This window comes from Oxyura jamaicensis, chromosome 2 (assembly GCF_011077185.1).
Source record: "Oxyura jamaicensis isolate SHBP4307 breed ruddy duck chromosome 2, BPBGC_Ojam_1.0, whole genome shotgun sequence".
Taxonomy (NCBI): Eukaryota; Metazoa; Chordata; class Aves; order Anseriformes; family Anatidae; genus Oxyura; species Oxyura jamaicensis.
The window spans coordinates 114842423-114860875 of record NC_048894.1 but is presented as its reverse complement, the minus strand read 5'-3'; the positions used below and the strand labels follow the sequence as shown (position 1 = coordinate 114860875).

General features: G+C 43.2%; 1 protein-coding gene across 6 annotated transcripts in view; it reads right to left on the bottom strand.

Moving 5' to 3' along the window:
* MAPRE2 (microtubule associated protein RP/EB family member 2) overlaps positions 1-18453 on the bottom strand; it is an 88934-nt gene that overhangs the window by 34079 nt on the left and 36402 nt on the right. For 5 of the 6 annotated variants that reach the window (XM_035319126.1, XM_035319128.1, XM_035319130.1 and 2 more), the window contains one exon: positions 4425-4552. The exons of the other annotated variant lie outside the window; for it this stretch is intronic. In XM_035319126.1, coding sequence (XP_035175017.1) covers positions 4425-4552 — 128 coding nt within the window. The remainder of the gene's footprint in view (positions 1-4424; positions 4553-18453) is intronic. 6 annotated transcript variants of the gene reach the window in all.

Here is an 18453-nt window from a genome sequence, read left to right as displayed (position 1 = left end):
CACGTATGCTGTCAGGAGGTACACCAATTGAGATACGGTACCAACTTCAGTAGTTGCCACATGAAGAACACCCAATTGCAACAACCAGGAAAGCATCGGCGTCTAAAACTTCAACATGCTGAACCATATGCTCTTTTGATGGAATGGTCATTCATTAAAAGTCAGGGAGATAATAAAACACAGTTAATCCTTGACCCTCGCATACAAATCCTGAAAGACAGAAGGTCTGTATGCACTGGAAAGCAAACAATTTACAAGTTTATAATTCTATTGAGAATATTCAAATGGGTGGGGGCTTATTCTGAATCTCCTTCACCTCAAAGGCTTGCATGAGCAGAGCTGAGACAGAAATTACACTTCACTTTAGGCTACGTTTTCTTTTCTATATACACTTACCACTTCTAGTTTCCTTGCTCATAATTTATATAGCTTGTGTACTTTGTGTTATTTCTTTATAAGTGATGTGCAAGCCCTCTATAGTTTCCTGCAACGTTCCCCTGCCTGACTCTTATTTTGAATATACTCTCATGTAGCAGCCAAACACTCCTGAAAAGACTTGTAACAAGTTCACTCTGTATTCCCTACAGATGAAAAATGGCCTTAAAGAAAATTCAGTTATAAGCTATTTAGTCAGAATTGTTTTTAAGAAGCCACTGTGTATTCATCACAAAAATAGCATGACTCCCCAGAAACAACTGGTGTCGTAATTCATTTGAAGCTCTTATTCCCCATGCATATGGGTGTTGCACATGGGGACCTAATACATTAAATCTTTTCAGTTTTTCCTCTATTATTCTTCAGTCAGCTGTACCAAATTAAATGCTCCCAAGCCTACTGCCCACCTAAAGTCAATGCACATTATGCCTTAAATTATAAATATGGATCGTAACCTTCATTTCCAGGCTAGCAATCTTCCATGAAGCCAAACCCGGAGACCAAAAATGACACTCACCTAAAGCTTAGGGAAATGCTTTGCTGCAAGATACTTGGGGAGATTGCCCCTCTTGTGTTGCCACAACTAAATTACCAGAGGAGCTGCACATTAAGTAAATGTAGGCTCTCTGGTGCTGAATCCATCCATAACCCGTCCTTTTTGGCACATCACAGCTACAGCAGGCATTCAGAAAGCTCAGGGGACACTACACATTGCTTGGCCTAGTTAGCAAGGACAAACACAAGGCTCATGAAGAACACAAACACTTTATGACTAATCCGGCCTCTTCCTTTACCACCTCTCATCCTAGCTCTGCTCCTGTAACTGGCAACTGGGGAACGGGCTGGTACTTCCTCTGCACGTGTGCTATCCAAGCTGCTTCACACCGGGGCAATGAGAAAAAACAAGGGCCGACTTTTTTTTTATTATGAACTATCAGGTTAAACTCTAGGTATGCCTTTCAGCTCTGAATAAAGCCCTCAGCAAAGGCAGAGTGTCACATTATTCCTTACTGCTTAAGCTTGTGTTGACCAAAATTACCACTAGGCTGGCTGCAAAAGGTAGGCAGGCGCATGTGAGGTCTCACAGACAGGTGCTAAAGATGACTGTACAGCACATCTAGGTGGCTCATGCCTCCTAAAAGTAAAGCCTCTGAACTTTACATCCAGACTTAACACCCTCCACCCCCCCCCTCGCCCCACTTTTTCTGGTCTTGCATTTATCTTTTTTTTGGCCTTTCGATTGCTCCTTGGTAGCAAAAGCGAACAAAAACTGAATAGTCACATCACAGCATGACAAACCTTAATGCTTCTTTCTTAAAAGTGGGTTATAAAAATTCAGTTGCAGTGGCTCTGAAGTTCACCACTAATGCTGTGAAACGCTTCACAGTGTTACAGAGGTTCCCACATATTCCCTCTCTTTGAAGTCCCTGAGAAATGCTCATGTTTTACAGAAACTAATGTTAAGCTGGATGAAGGCTGCCAACGCTTTAAGGAGCATCAGCCAGAGGAATGCCAGGAAGAATGAATTAGTTCGGCTGCTCCCAGGCTCTGGTCCACGCTGGTGCTCTGCCTGCTAGCTGGCCAGTCGCTTCTGCTACCGCTCCTCTTAGCTTCCATCTTGCAAACTACCCTAGAAATACATTAAAACTGCATGTGAAATAGACTACTAAATGAATTAAATTAAGTAGAGACAGATTCCCAAATTCCATGTCTTCACTCCCTGCAAAGATGTCCTGCCTCAGCACGTGACAAACCAACTGCAGTCTCAGGTGGAAAGGATATCTATCAGTAGGACTGCTGGATCATTGCAGACACCAAAGCACAGTAGAGTTCAGCAATTCAGAGATGAAAGTGCTCTGGAGCATAGAAGGGACTGTACTAGCAAGGGAGAACAGAACCAGCAGGGGAGAATGCTTCTTTAGATAAGGAGATATTAAAGCCCATTTGGGGACTGCACCAAACATCAACCTAGAAGTAAGAATACACGTGTACCTGGACCACCAAACCAAATGGTGAAATTCAAGTTTACATGTTTGACCCACTAGGGTATGAATCTCACAAAAGCATCAAGTAACAATAGCAATTAATATAAACCAGGAAGTTCTAAAGGAAGAAAAAAGTTAATTTTACACAGGATGGAGTAAGAGCTCTTAATGAAACAACCTTTTTACAGTCCTTCCCTTGTGGTATGCCCTAAAATCCTCACTAGAGGTCACAGAAATGGTTGTATAAGCAGCTGTGCAATGAAATGGGACAGTGCTTTTGTGACAGGTTCCATGCTTTTCTCCTGCCTGCCCAGCCCCGCTGAAGTCTATCTCGATCTGGTTCTTAAGCATCTTTAACTTGTATTCTGCATAATCAGACTTCTTTTAGATTACCTCTTCCTTTTTTTTTTTTTTTTTCCTTAAGCCCACACACATTTAACTTGAGGGAGAATTCACTTCAAAAGTTTCCTTTCAACTACTTAAAAGCACATAAATAGCTATGGAGGAACAAGTCAATAACATGGCTAGCGTACTTCCTGTTTCAAACAATGGCAAACGTAGGGTATTTTAGGATGAAAATGTCCCTTTTCTTCTATCTTTCCATCTCCTCATATATATATATATACATACACACATACCCCTATATAAACACACACGTGTGCACATCCCCATGCGTATATTTCCTCCGTGTGTAATTCACAGAAAGAAAATACATTGACTAACTTCCGGACCTGTAAATATAACAACAGCTAAGTACAATATTTCAGTTCCAAGCTTAGTAACTGTCAGAAAGGTTATTTCCCATGTTCCGTGTCTCTAGTTACTTATTTTATATCAGTTACTTGCACGCACTTTACCCTGTGCTTCTTCAACCTTGGCTTTGTAGTCATTGTGAATTTAAGCATGCAAGACTGCAGATGAGATTAAAAAACAATTAAACAATATGCCACGAGGATGTCATCATCTAATGATTTTCTGAACCTTTCAGGGAATATCTATGAGACTGAAATTTTACCCAGAATGGTAGGTAAACTCACATATTTGAATATAAGACCCCATTTACGCATTTCAACTGGACCACTAAATAGCTGGAATGTGGTAATGTGGTTTCAGTTCTATGTGCTTAGAGCATTGTCTTCATAAGTAAGATATTCCCAGCATGTTATTTGTCTGGAAGTAGCAATCTAGCTAGATCTCCTCCAACACAAACATCTTCAAATTTAAAAATCACAGCAGGAAATCAGAAAGAATCACTCCCCAGGGGCAACTGTACTCTCAGTAAAACATCAGCCTTTCTCCGTGTCATTTCTAGTCATCACCTAGTTACAGACCCTGTTGTTTAACATGTATCTTGTAATTTCCACTCTGATTAACCAAAATGGCCAAAGTATTCAAACCATTACTCTTTTTTTTAGTGTTCATTACTGAATTTATTTACAAGAGTTCAGTTACATTTAAAGAGAATCAGGCAGATTTTCTTGGCAAACTTCTAAAGCAACTTACAGCAGTTAAATGTTGATTTCCTCAAACTTATGTTTTTCTTTGCAGTCATACACATGATCATCTGCAAACACCATCAGGGTTTCAGGACCCTTACCCAGAAGAAACAGGTGCTTGAGATCTTTGCTCACTTGGGTTCTCAGTGATTTATGTCACTTTTTAGCTAGGTCCATTCTACCTTTGAAAGGTTACCACCCTAGTAGCTTTAAAACACATTAAAAAGTCTTATCATTGTATTCTTTTCTTACTCGGTCAGCCTTTTTGTTACTTTCTTTGCATCTCCCGCTACATTTGTCCTGTTCACCTCTGCACCTATGCTTTCTCATGGCACCTTATCTTTCCATGATTAACATGCACACAAAAACTTTTCCTTTGTACATACATTAGTCTCTTTTCACAGAGTAACTGCTTTATGTCAAAGCTAAAAGTGATCTATTTTCAACAAATCAGGCTTTTAAAGTGGTTTTTAAATAAACATTTGTAGGGCATGCAATACTTTCTTACCTGAACACAGTTGTTCGACTTTTGTGTAGTTTAAAGCTAGTATATCATTAACCCATGCGATGATGTCATGTCTGCTCATAGTCTCTTGGGTTATAGAGGTAGAGTACACGTTGACCGCCATTCCCCAGCTAAGAAAAAAAAAGGACAGAAAAGTATTTTGTGACATTTTGATAATTGTTTTCTGGATACAATGAAGTCAGACTTCTTGTTCAAAGAAAGAAGGAAAAGTTCCAGAAGTTCCATCACTGCAAACCCTTCTCTCCTTTACCGAGAATGGTTTATTTTTGACACTTTGACAACGTATAACCCTCTCAATGGCCTTCTGTACTCCCTGAATGCGCTTCCTTGATGCCATTGTGAACTTAAATAACTCACAAGCATACAGTATTCTCCTTAAAGCCAATAAAGGAGGAACAAAGAGTCAAACATAGCCTAAAGATATAAAGACAAAATCAGAAACCTGGGATTCCTCCATGCTGTACTGTACAAATACAGTGATTTGACACCTCTGCCTTAGTTTTTGCTACTGCACGATGATTCAATTTCCCAAATCTGTATTTAATTTTCAGATAACTTTTAGAAAATGTTCTACTTGCTCAAATACCTATTTCTTACTGGGATAGGACCTTTTGGATGATTAATTCAGCACCTAACAGTCACAGAGTTAACACCATAGAGTGAATCTGTTTTAAAACCTTCCCAACCTCCATCCTGAAAGTAACTCAGCTTTGCAACCCCAGCTGTATGTTTGGAAAGCTGTTTCAGAGCCCGATTTCTCTAAATCGTTACGATTATTTCCTGTCAGCTTAAACCCATTTGTTCTTCTGCCAGCATTATCCTCCAGCTCTAATGGCTTTTTTGTCCCCAGAGCTGATTTCATAACATGTTACAGACTGCAATCAGAGCCTCTCCTGATGCCCAGGTAGGTTAGATTAAACAAATCAATTTTTCAAGTCTCTTGCAAAGTCAGGTCTTCATTTGCTGGTCATGCCAGCAGTGATTCTCCAGCACAGCTGAGCAGAATTCCACAGTGTTCAGACAACATTTCAAGACCTTGGAAAAGGGCCCTTTGCTGAGTATCTGCATAGTCGCATCATTTCAAACATCTTCATCTTAAATACATCTCTCCTGTTAATTAAGGTCCTTTTCTGCAAGAAGTTATAATTCATTGCAGCATTTATCATCAGTCCCCAAGTGCATCTTACTGAATTTTATTTCCTATCATTTTACACCAGCCATATCTTTCCATTGCAAGACATAGCTCAGAGAAAAGATGTGCGCATTCACATTTATCTCGTTGATACTTTCAAAGAGCTGAGCCAAGAACATTCATATAGGAAATAATGTTCCCAAGACTAATCCCAGGGAGTTTGCTAATAACAAGCCACGTATGACATGTCTCAGAAATGATCACAGTCAACAAACTCGCAGTATTATTCTTGAAAATAAATGGTTTGCTGAGGACTCTACAGGTGTGCCTCTAGTGACATCCTGTAGCTCACACTTAACCGGCTGGCTCTGGTGCCAGTCCCGCTGCAGACCTCAACCTTCTTTCTCAGTGAAAGAGAACAGGACCTCCTTTGTGGGATCAGAGGGTTGCACGGATTATTTCTGAGATTTTGCAAAGATACCACTGTTTGAAGCTTGATAAATAATTTTGCAGACAACACCAAGAGGTTAACTCCATGTATTTTTAAGTATGCTGGAGCCACCTCAAGAAGCATACAAAAAAAAAAAAAAACCACAAACCACAAGAAAACAGCAGCATAAAATTTGACTCTGTAACATTTAAGTGTATAATTACATACAGCATTAAAGAACAAGATGATGAAATTCCTAATATAGGTAACTTCCTATGAAATAAATTTTTACAGGTACAGAAGGTTGTTCAAATTGTCCACATTTACTGTCAAAGAGATCCAAATCCTCTATAATTTGTCCTGGAAAGGGGGTGGAGAGTGGGAAACAGGCCAGTAAGAGATAGCAGGCTCCAAAAATTCATGCTCTGATAGTCAGGGTGTGACACAGCCAGCAGTGCCAGGAATTCGCTCAGAACCAGGCTGCCCCTCGACCCACTTCTGTTCTGAAGTATGGAAGAAACCAGACTACCCTCAGCCTTCCCGCGGGCTCCTGGACACCACAACACAGCACTGACCTCACTGTGACAGTCAGCAAAGGCTGTTTTCTTGGCACACATTAAGTGCTTGGACTGAACTGAGAGCTAGGAACAAAGTTTTAGGAACAGGGAGTGCCCTTTTATTCCTCAAGCTACATCATCGTGGCTCATCGTGAAAGCCTAGCTTCAACATCGGGATGGAAGACGGACAGACCAGGCGAACAGCACCTTCGCTACTAATGCCATCTGAAGGTTAAAACATCATTTTCAGCGTGTTTTTCATTTTATTATTTTCAGCCTCTTTGTATAGGTAAGAAACTAGCAAAGATACTAACACTCACTACTAAACCGACACATTAAATATTGTTTATAAAATCAGTTCAAGTAACAACTCAGTAGTGAATTTAACATTCACTTAGGATTCAGAATAGTGAGTTTGATATTAAACCAACAGTTCAATATGGAACAATCCAAGTACTCTGAAGAAGCCGAGGATACTTAGGTGATAGCATTTAAAATAAAGCTTTGCTGAATTTGTAATTACCGCACCCAAATTTTAATTGGCCTCTTTTGGCCAGGCTGAAGTCAGAACAAGCATGGGCTGCGGGTGGTGAAAGCAGCAAGGCTATCCTGTGAAACAGATCAAAAAATCCACATGCAGGAAGGAAGCAAGGAAGCAGAAATTCCCTCATCATACTCTTCCAAAAGCAGCTGTGGAGAGAAATGCCTATCTTGCTGCAAGTGACAGGAAGGCAAACAAGCTCCCTGCCACACGGGATGGAGGGCTGCACTTCAGGAACCGGTGAGTAAATGAACAAACAAGTTTTAAAATGTTTCTTGGAACGGTATCTGTAACATTACTTATGCTGTGCTCACAAGTGAAAGGAATTATTATGATCTGTGGGTCAAATAAAAGTTTAGGCTATTTGTTAGAGATGACAGCTTTACATCTGTATACACAGGTATGCACGAGTGGGTATCAATACAAGTTTAAACAAAGTTAAGCAAAATGAATCAGAATTTCTGTTTAACAAGTCGGTAACATGCCATTGCCATTTATTCACAGCAACCTGTTAACATATGTCTGAATGCCCCATGGCTGCATCTGTTGCAAGAGGCCACCACGTCCCCCTACCCTTCTCCAGCCACGACTGAAATAAACACCGCTAGGAAAGGTTTCCTCTACAGAACACATGCTCTCATTCGGTGCTCAGATACACACGTATCCTGTTTGCCACGCAGACAGACCTTGGAAAAAAAAAAAAAGGAAAAAAACAGAAAGACATAGGCAGAAGAGCTGCCATACACGGCGATAGACAAAAATCCCAGTGCTTGAAATCCACAGCTGGGGCCAGGCTTTTCCTTGGTGACTCAGTGCCCTGTGTGCTGAGCTATGTTCAAAAGTGCTCGAGCCTGGGAGCAGTGACAAACATCTGTAACGTGACGCACGAGGACAGCTGAGCAGGTGGAGACCCACAGCCCTGCGGACAGCCAAGTAGCGAACAAGTTGTTTGTACGTCCTAAAACGCTGCTTCTTCCGAATACATTATTTATGTTTTTGGCTGTTAGGCTTTCCCTTGTTTACACTGAAGGCTCTCAAGCATAAGGCTGTGATGAGGCTTACACAAGCCTTAAAACTGCATCTACCTCACTGAAACCTTTAAGCTTCCACCTTGCATGTAGATGCCTGGCAATCCTGCAGTAACCAACAGCAGGTTGGGGCTAGCTCATCGCATCCCCTGCTTCAGAGCACACGGGTAGAGGTTAAAATCCTCTAGCTGTTACAGTGCTGCATAACCACAGAGGATTCTCCTTTTTTTTTTTAACCTATAAGAAACTGAAATTAAAATCCACAGCAAATATGGACAAGCCATAAGAGAGTCTTTGCATACTCCAGGCCATTTCCGAAAAACACTTTTACGCTTGCACACCTAAGCACCATAAACCTGAGCTCACAGGAGTAGTTAGGTGCTGAAAATCATGTATACGCTTAAGTAGTTTCCTGAATCAGAAGGGCACAGGCTCAGCTTGTGCAATGGCAACCATTACACCCTAAAGAGCATTCATTTTTAAGGCACTACATGCAGCAGCCGGCATCCAGCTACAGATAACTGCAGCTGTTACAAGGTGTTATCCAGCTGTGCTTAAGGACTGTTTTGCAAGAGGCACATTTCCTTGGCTTGTCAGAGGGGAGGAACTACCAGTTACTGACAGCAGGAGCTGTCTTACACCAGACCAGTAAGAATGGCGAGACTGGAAGGACTACAGCAGGGACCATCTCCAGAGTAAATACTGACCACCCCCGAGCCCACCAGGCTTTCCTGCTTTGTGTGATTAGGCAAGGTACGGGTAGATGAGAAGTTCTTGAAGACAATGGCAAGCCAGCGTGACAGCTCGAAGAGGAGCCCTCTGGAAGCTGGCACCTGATAGCACCGGGATGGATAGATACTCTGAGCAGAACAAAAGCTCTCGCAACAAAACCTGCTGAAGGGGAAGATACAACAGAAAGGCAAGGATGTGGCTAAAAGACTGCCCGAGCTTCTGTTGGAAAGGCTTTTGAGGTGAAACTGCTGCAAAACAAGGTTCCCTGAAGGAAGAAGCCTGCGAGCCTCAGTAACCACATCCCTGCAGAAGGAAAATTCATCCTTTAATATAATCCTGAAATGGCAGCTGATTTGCAGCTGGGCCTTGCGCACACCTTTAATATTCACTGCCTAAAACCTCAGCCATAATCATCAGCAGGCAATTATGCTCAAGGTTGTCTTTACTGTAAGGAGTCTCGAGGACAGAAAAACAAAGGCACAGCTCAATTTTACCAACACCATTTTACCAGTTCTTACTCTCCCTTTTGACTTAGGCTGTACTCCTGCAGCAAATCCAATGGCCATGACCAGCTCCCTCAAATCAGAGCAGTAACTGAGCTGCTGTTGGTAGCAATCAATACAAAGGCTCTGTCTAGATGGAAACTCAAACAGGTAAAGAATTATCACAATGAAGTACTGCCACAGAAGAAAGGGAAAATAATCCTCTGGATGTAAGATTGGGGGAAATTCACAGCCTGCAAAATACTGAATGTCAAATCCCTTGTGCTCTGTTCCCATGTTAGTAGAGAGACCTGACATGTTAAATATATTTTATAATCCATGGATTTCATTCACTTCTGAATGCCATTTTAGCTTCACAACATGGATTGTATTTGAAGACCTGAAAAGATTTATGAAGCATGACACAGAGTCTAGACAAGACTGAAGCAACCCATGCACGTTTCAATTGCTTGAACCTTGCAGTATTACCATTTGACACAGTAAACAGAGCATATTTTGCATTGTTCTCATTGCAGTTCCCTGTTTAAATCCCTGTTTAAATGCAAGTGAGGTTAGAGTACAAAGAGACCTACTCTGATTGGATCTGTGCATCATCATTATTATTATTTTTAACATTTTGTTCTTTTAAGTTGGCTGCTGTCTGCCAATGCTGGGATCTTCTGACCTACGTAAATGTTATGATGGGTCTCAAGAACTGGTTTAGACCCAAATCTGAAAAAGTCTCATGAAGACCGGTGGTAATTGTGTTTTGTGGTACATATGGCCTTAGAAAATGTAAAAAGAAAACCCAAACCCATACTATCTGGGAGGCAGAAAAACATTGGTTCTTTTCCAGACATTCAGTTCCCCCAAATCTGAAAAACACAATCAAAAGTATTCAAACAATATACAAGATTTGAGCCAAAACCTCTGAGATGACCCAATAACTGGCAATGCATTACTCTGCCTACTGCTTACTTTTTGCAAAATAGCTTTAAGTTTATTCACTAAACAGTTAGGAAATTAGGATAGTCAAACAAAAAGCAGTTACGAGTTTCAAGAAAATAACTATAGTGCTTGGAATATTTTAGGGCACCTGAGGAGGACAAGCTACATTCATGGACTCACTTGAAATATTTTTATTATTATTTTTGATCCGCGAATCATATTTTCATAGCATAAACAATGTGTTTTTTTTTTCCCCCCTCAGACTACCTTCATCCTTTCACTCCTCCTGCTGCCACTGAAGCTGTATGGCAGTGTAATATGCAATGTGTCTCAACATAGATACTAAAACTCTCCCCCCTGCCCCCACTCAGGATTTGCCTTGGCATCCAGAAGTACAATGTAATATTAGCAATTAGTTACAAGATATCTTAACTTTGGATGGAAGTATTTGCACATCCTAGTAGGCTCCCTATCAATTTTGATGTGTAAACGAGCCCTAACCAGAATAAACATTTTCTGAACAAGCTCAGTGCTGCACCTGAGCAGGCACTTGTTATCGTGGGGATGAGAGGACGCACGAATTCCAGTACGAAATCATGCTGCTACAAATTAAGGCGACGTTTTATTAATGACGAACCACAAAAACCTTTGAAGTGGGCTGAATGGGAGGAACACAAGCATGGCAAGGCGGCAATGTTAAAAAAAAAAAAAGACTTCTTTTTCTTACATTTATTACCCTCCCCCGCAAGGCTTTCAACTCTGAGATCTTAAGCTTGAATTGCTCCTCTGATGCCCCGAAGGCAGACATTCAACCTGTACAGTTTTCACAATAGGCACTGGTAGCTAGTCTTGTCTTTCACAATAGGCGTTGGGATTGTGGGGAAAGAAAACTGATTCAGAGAAAAATCATTCTCAGACTTGTGTTATATAATAAGCCCAAGCCAATTAGGAACACCTACATTATAGTACGCAGCAGAAGATATACGATCATTTTGTTACTAGAAAACCTTGGAAAAGCTGATGAGGAAACAAACATTTAACCTTCTGTGAAACAAAGTCTCAATTCACCAAGACAAACGTGGGAGTTTTAATTCTCCTTGTATTTTTATCTCCTACAGAAAATAACAGATTACTAAGTATACACTGCTGATCACAACATAGCTAAAGGATTTCCAAGAGGTGTAACACATGACATAAAGGTAACAGCAGTGCTGAAGATGCTCACTGTGATGGAGAAAGGATTTGCAGACGCCTCTGAAGGCATAACAGATGAACCTTCCACCTTTTTGCTCCCCCTGGATGGCAGGTGGGCAGTTACAGTTTCAGATGGTAGATCCCAAGTGCTTGAGCAAATGCTGATTTACTGGGAAACAGAGACAGCAGCTGAGGAGAGCTTGTCCTTAAACCCACTGCCCACAGCACCTGAGCTGCGGGGCACAACGATGGGGACAGCCCAAGCAGACACACCAGTGAAACACGTGCCCCTGACAAGGAAGGGATAAAAATAATCACACAGCACGATTAAGGAAAAGCAATACTCCTGACAATATTTCACAGGCACCCAGCTTGCCAGGCACCTGAGGCATGAATTCGGAGAAGCCCGGTAGCAGCAGCCCCACTGCAGCACCCGCTGCCTCCCCCCCGCTGCCGCCTCGTGACGTTTCTGCCTTCTAAGTCCCGAAAACAGCGTGGGCAGGCCTGGGAGCTTCAGCAGGGACGGGATGCAACTAGCTAGTGAGATGAAGTCACCAAATTAATTTAGTGTTGACCTATCGGGAGCTTTGCTGCCCCCGCCCCCCCGATGCAGATACTTTGGGAGGCGAAGGGCTGGAGCAACACGTCAATGCGCTCCGAGCACAGCGTCACGGCGAAGGGGGTTTTGTAACACCCCGCAGCCCTCCTCATGGGGGGACAGCAGCCCCCAGGGTCCCATGTGTGGCTGTGATGCAGCAGCACGGGGCTGGGAAGAGGGGATTAAACGGGGAACGCAGCGGCTTGATGCTTGCAGGCAGCCGCAGCTTGCTAGCAGGACGCTTAACGCAGCCTGCTTGCGAGGCGCGGGGAGGACCGGGTGATATCTCATGGGATGGGTGCTGTGGTGGCTCAGGAGATGGACTACAACATGTCTTTTCTGCTCTCCCCCTCTGCAATACCGCTCACTGGACAAGGACCTTGCCATGCTTCAGCTTTTTCTCTCCTGCACGAAAACCAAATGCAGACGTGCACTGTTTTCACGCCCCATTTCTTCTAACCCCGACACACGCACGTTACACACGGGGACGGTGCCCTTTGCACGGAGCCTCCCAAGCAGGCACTGTGAAGGTGCACGGCATTGCACCTGGGGAAGGAGCAGCGACACAGCTGCTGCCCATGCAAGCATCCCAGGACACACAGGGAAGGGTGCCAGGGCAGAGCCCACGGGACAGAGCCAGGCAGGCGGCCAGCTCCAGCTCTAGCTCCTGCCTGAGACACCACAGCAGAAAGGTGACGACACCGAGCTGGGCTACAGGACAACGTTTATTTTAAGCTACCTTCACCCCGCAGTTGTAAACAAGCATGTGACAACAGATGAAGCAACATGCAGCCATGCTGGCTGCTTTCGCCCCTGCATCACTCTCTAAAACACGGCTCTGTATTTTTGTCACATAAAACATGAAGGCCCGGCATGGTCGCCCAGGGCTGCCACTGCTACTGCAGCTCGGCTGCCTTTTGGGGCTCAGGGGACAAGCACAGGCTTTCTGCTGGCTGTGCAGGGCACCCCATGGGCAGGCTTGCATGTTAGACTGCCTTTTACCGAGCTCTGCGTCCAGCCTCTCCCTCTTCTCCCTCCGCCACAGAAGAAAGCAAGACTAAAAATAACCAAAAAAAAAAAAAATATCTGAGTTTGTTGAATTAGGCCCAAATAAAGACCCCTGGCTTTGGCTCACACAAACTCCCCACAGAGCGTTATTAATATTATAAAGATTTCCAGTGTTAGCATTTCAGCCACGGCACTTAATTTTTATTTTGGACACCAACTTGACTTGACCTCTTCCCTCATTTTCATGACTTAATACTGTAACAGCCATGGAGATGCTCTGAAATTACTCTGGTACTCAAAATATTACTAGCAAATGACTTGTACTTAAAAATTAATCCTAGTAAGGCCTACCTAAGATAGGACCGAACTTAACTGCTAATGCTTAACTGCTAAATTAATTTTAGAGCAACTAGAACTAGAATTCGGTAATCCTTCGTGGAGTAAATTGCCCTTTACGAACACATTAGCTCACCCATCTGTGATTTATGTAATTTTAATGTATTGCTCTTGCTGCATGCCAGTAACCACAAACTTACTTTACCTTTGTTGCACTACCAATGCAAGCGTTGAAGTTTCCAGTACAAAGTAAAGCTCCCCCCAAACACATTTTTTCAGCCACGTTGTTCTTTGAAGGTCTGTAAAGACAGTGTTTTCTTTTGGTTCTCAATTTTAAAAATCTCCCGCTGATCTGAAGTGGGAAATTCCCAAAGTTTTGTTTTCCCCAATCTTCTTTAGATGGTGCTTACTGCTTTGATGCAGCTGGAATGGTAAGAACAGAATAACTGGCAGTTACAGCAATCTTTATCTGTGAGCTCCAGCAAACCCTTGTACCTTAAGCTAAGAGAAGCATAGATGTCCTGTTTAATAGGATTTGGCCTCCTTTCATGGAATATCTCGAGGTCAACTCCTAAAGTATATTGCTTCCAGCTGGCAAACGGTGACATTAGCAAGTTCAACTCCCACAGTAAACAAGACAAAAACCATTTATTACTTGAATTACCTTCAACTACATATAACTGCAGTTAAGTTAACAACCTGTACCGCAATGTGAATATTTAGATTCTTCAGCCCTCTCCGTGTTGGCATAGGTGATGAGACAGGACAGTTCTGCAGCCCTCCCTGTAAACACAAGTCAAACTAAGCACACATCTGATACAGCTCGGGAGCTGTGCCTACAGCCAAGCGCTCCCCGCAGATTAAACTTATCAATAACGTTAATATTTTCTGCATGAAAAATATACAAGTCATTAAAAACAGAGGGAGCAATTTATCAGCTCTTAAGTTCAAAACATAATCCTTAATTGCAATGTACATAATTAGTTTTATGCCACAGCAGAACTATCCTTCTGCTCCACTGTGTGTCAATGAACTTTTGGTCATCCCCGGGTACTGAATCGCAGAAGTAGCTCCCAGTGACTTACAGAAGGCAACACAAAGTAATTAATGCACTGCAGCAGCAGCAGAAATACAGCTTTGGCAAGAAATAAGCTAAGAAGCAGTTGATCTGAGGTTGCATGCATACATTTTTCTTCCCCATTTGAAACCTTTGGTCATAGGATGGTTTTACCTTGGCGGTAGTACTAAATTTGTCCTCTTAGGATTTTTTTTCACTGTTAGAGCCCCTGATTTCATCACTTCCTTTTGTGTGCTGCATTTTGAACTGAAGGGCTGTTTATGCCTGTTCAAGTTGCAGAATAGGACTGCAAAGTGATTTAGGCAGGGAGCTACGGAGATCATCCACTCCAACCTCCTGGTCACAGCAGAGCCAACAAGAGAGGGCTGCCGATGTCCCCATCTAGCCAAGTGCTAAGTCTCTTCAAGGACAGGCACCCCAACACCTCTCTGGGCACTGTCTTCCAGTGTTAAACCATCCACACTGAAAACTTGTCTCCTGATATCTTAAGAAATGTCCACTGCTGCAGCTGCTGACTGCCCTTGCCTCTCATCCTCTTCCTGTGCACCTCAGAATCTGTATCTTGTATATCTTTGAAACATTAACGACACAGGCAAGGAGCGATAAAGACCCCAAATAATAATCCAGTAAAATATAATTAACCCCATTCTGCATAAACAGGTTTTCAACAGGGCGGCTATTTACACGCGAATGCTGTCCTTTTAGGAAAATTTATCTCCTTTATTCAACCAATTACCATTTCACTGCCTCCATGTTCTCAGCACTGTTGCACACGATAGTCTTTCTGTATATGAAAGCTCCCATGGGACTTTCTTATCACTGTGTGATGTACCCCACTTCCATACGATTACTCTCAGATTCTATAGTTATTTCCATAAGCTATGATTTGTATAACACTGAATCTGTAAGTAAAGCAAATGCATATTCTACCTCAGATATTTCAGTGCTTCCTATTCACAGTATTAGTGGACTAGCTCTACAGAGACTAACCTTAAGAAGCGAAGCATAATGACCACGCAAAATTTGCCTAAAATGAAGTTTCATCCCCCCCAAATTGTTTAATGCATATTGCCAACGAGCCCTTCTGAGAATCAACACCGCATTCCAGAGTGACAAGCAAGAATTTGCATTCAAGTGCATCTCTGAATAATTGCAGCTGTTTGGGCAGAAAATTTGTGCGGTACCAAGGAACCCTGTTGTAGAGAGGCTATTCACTCAAGTTACCCCTAAAAGATAAATATGAAGTCCCCAGATGATCTCTCTGGCTACCACATGGCTCCAAGAAACATAATATTGAAAACTAAACCTCTGACACAATACACAAAACCACGTGGAAAAACAGGAACACACACCATCAGCTTCACGTTATTGCAGCAAAATAAGCTATTCCTTTGTAATCTGCCATGCTGGAGAATAAGGGTCCTCATTTTGCACACAGGAGAAATCCCAAACAAATCTCACACTGAGAAGCCCTCAGTTTGCATAGCTTGTTTAAATATTGTTTCAGACCACTCTTAGGTTTTGGTTTCGATTCAGAGGAGCTCACTCCAGTGTTGCTGGCCTTGCCCCTCCACCCATAGGCTCCATCTTCCATCATCACCTCACCTGAATTTCAGTCCCCTCCATCCTGCAGTCAACACGAATAAGTGACACAAGACAGCCATATGCGAGGCCAGAATATCAAGACCAAGATCTGCATGGCATATTCCTCTCCACGCAGCGCAATTTGGCACAGTTGTAGGATTTCCTACGGAAGCTACATCCTTAAGTCCCTACTTACTGTTTCATGTTTACATTTCCTGTTTGGACAGCACAGAAAAAAAACACACCAGACTTAATACAAAAGCACAATTCAATAAGCATAGGGCTCTACGCAAAACAAGAAATCATTTCAACGCAGATAAACCAAGCCATTTAATGGGAGTGCTTTCAGTACACGGAGCCTTCTCTATCAAATATTTAATAATTTAGCATACCATCAGAAATTCAGAGATGTTTTTGTCAAAAAAAGGACAGGCAGATTTTCATTTTGATTTACATGCATTAGGCACGAAGACAACAGAATTGCGTTGAAAATAAAAACACCATTGCTTTAAAAAACCTGAAGAGTTAAAAGCACTTCCAGTAAACTTTTATAGCTGATATTCCCCTTCCCCTCCCATCTAATTATAATGAAACAATATGATGGAGATGCTTTATTGGTGAGTCAGGCAGCGGGGATGTGAGCACGGCAAGACTCGAGCAGCTATTCAGCGTTACGCTAACACCATCCCTGGAAGGAACACGGATGTTTTCCATTTACTTTCTGCGGTACCGATACTGGAAGCAAGCTAACCAGAGATCAGGATTCAGAGAGAGGGCAGGACCCAAAAGCTCTCACATGCTGTCCCAGTGCGCCGTGACTTACTGCTGTCACCGCCGCTACTCCACGCTACGGCCTTCATGCCATCCCGTGCAGTGGTTTGCGTGATTGAGAACAGATGTGGCGAGGCCACTCGTTTTCAATTATCAAACAAAGGCTGAAAAGTTGCATCTCCAAATGAAAAGCTGGCACTTGCTAGATCTTCTTCCTTACCCAGCCTCTGCTATAATTATCTTTGGGCATGAGGAAGGAGAAAGGACTGTCAAATTAACTGACCTCCCCCCACCCACAAGCCCCAGAACCAAAACCTCTGAAGATATTTTTAAAAAGTCACTCATTCAAATGCCAGGGCTTGAAATGTAGACCTTCTACACTTGCATTTTTCTTCTTAACTGCCTCCCCAGACAAGTCTTTCTATCTCAGGTGGTTACTCCAGGTATTCCACACCGGAGACTACTCCTGTAGCCCACCCTGCAGCGAGGTGGTTGCATCTCCCTTGCAGGATTCATTCATGTAGCAAAGGAGATACTCAAAGAAATAGGTTTAATCAGGCTCTCCTGGTCCACAGCCCTGCTTCCAAATCACCTTTCCTTCACAATGCAGCATTTCTAGTGCCTGTTTCCGCAGGAGGCTCGACTGAGGAAACCAGGCAGAAGCCAAAATGTCTGCTTCCAAAAATGACAGCGTCAAGCTCGGTTCTCTCCTATCTTAAATTTGCTCCTGTTTTTGTTAGCATGCTAGAAACACATTGCTGTTGCTATGCAACTCTAAAAGGTAGTTAAAAAAAAACACCCCAGAGCACACAAACAACATCCCCCACGCGCAACACCACCAGAGGCCAGCCTCCCACCTCCAGGATGTCTCAAACCCACAGCGCCCGGGCGCAGCTCGGCTGCTCTCGGACCTCTTCGGTGAGGGGGCCTGGGCAAGCGGAGAAGATGGCGCCGTCTGAGAGCTAGTCTCACTTCCTGACACAGACTGGGCTGTCTGTGAAGTGCTGTCTGTTTGCTTTCCTTCCCCACCCCCTCCATAAAGCTGCCTCTCAGCCCCAATTTTAGCAAACAATAACCTCATCCACCAGATACCGTGAAATTTTTTCCTTTGAGTCTAAACCCAGGTCAAAAGAGGTAGCCCAATAATGCAGGCACAATGTCTAGGCTTCAAACCACTGATGGATGCAGTTCTGAGCAGAGTCATCCTCGTGGCTTCTGCTACATCTCCACAGGCGATTCCCAGCTACCATGAAGCAGTTTCACCCCGTGTGTTCTGAGAGCTGGACCTGTCCAGCTGCAGGCACTCACCAAAAGGGTTCTGCCTGGACAGAGCCCTCCCTAATCACAAAACAAGATTAAAGAAGAGCAGCTGCAGCAGGGACAGGAAGCCAGCTCTATGACAGTGAAAGAAGAGAAACCAGAAGGTACCTAAGCTGGCGGGTAACCAGAGCACTTTCTGCCTGGTCCCTCTTACCCTGGCTGCACAGGGTCTTCTCCCAGGCAGCCAACAACCATCCTGCTGCTTTCCAGGTGCTCCAAAGCCAAGGGGCTATCACAAACACCACTTCAGGAAAAGCTCAGGCCACATTCAC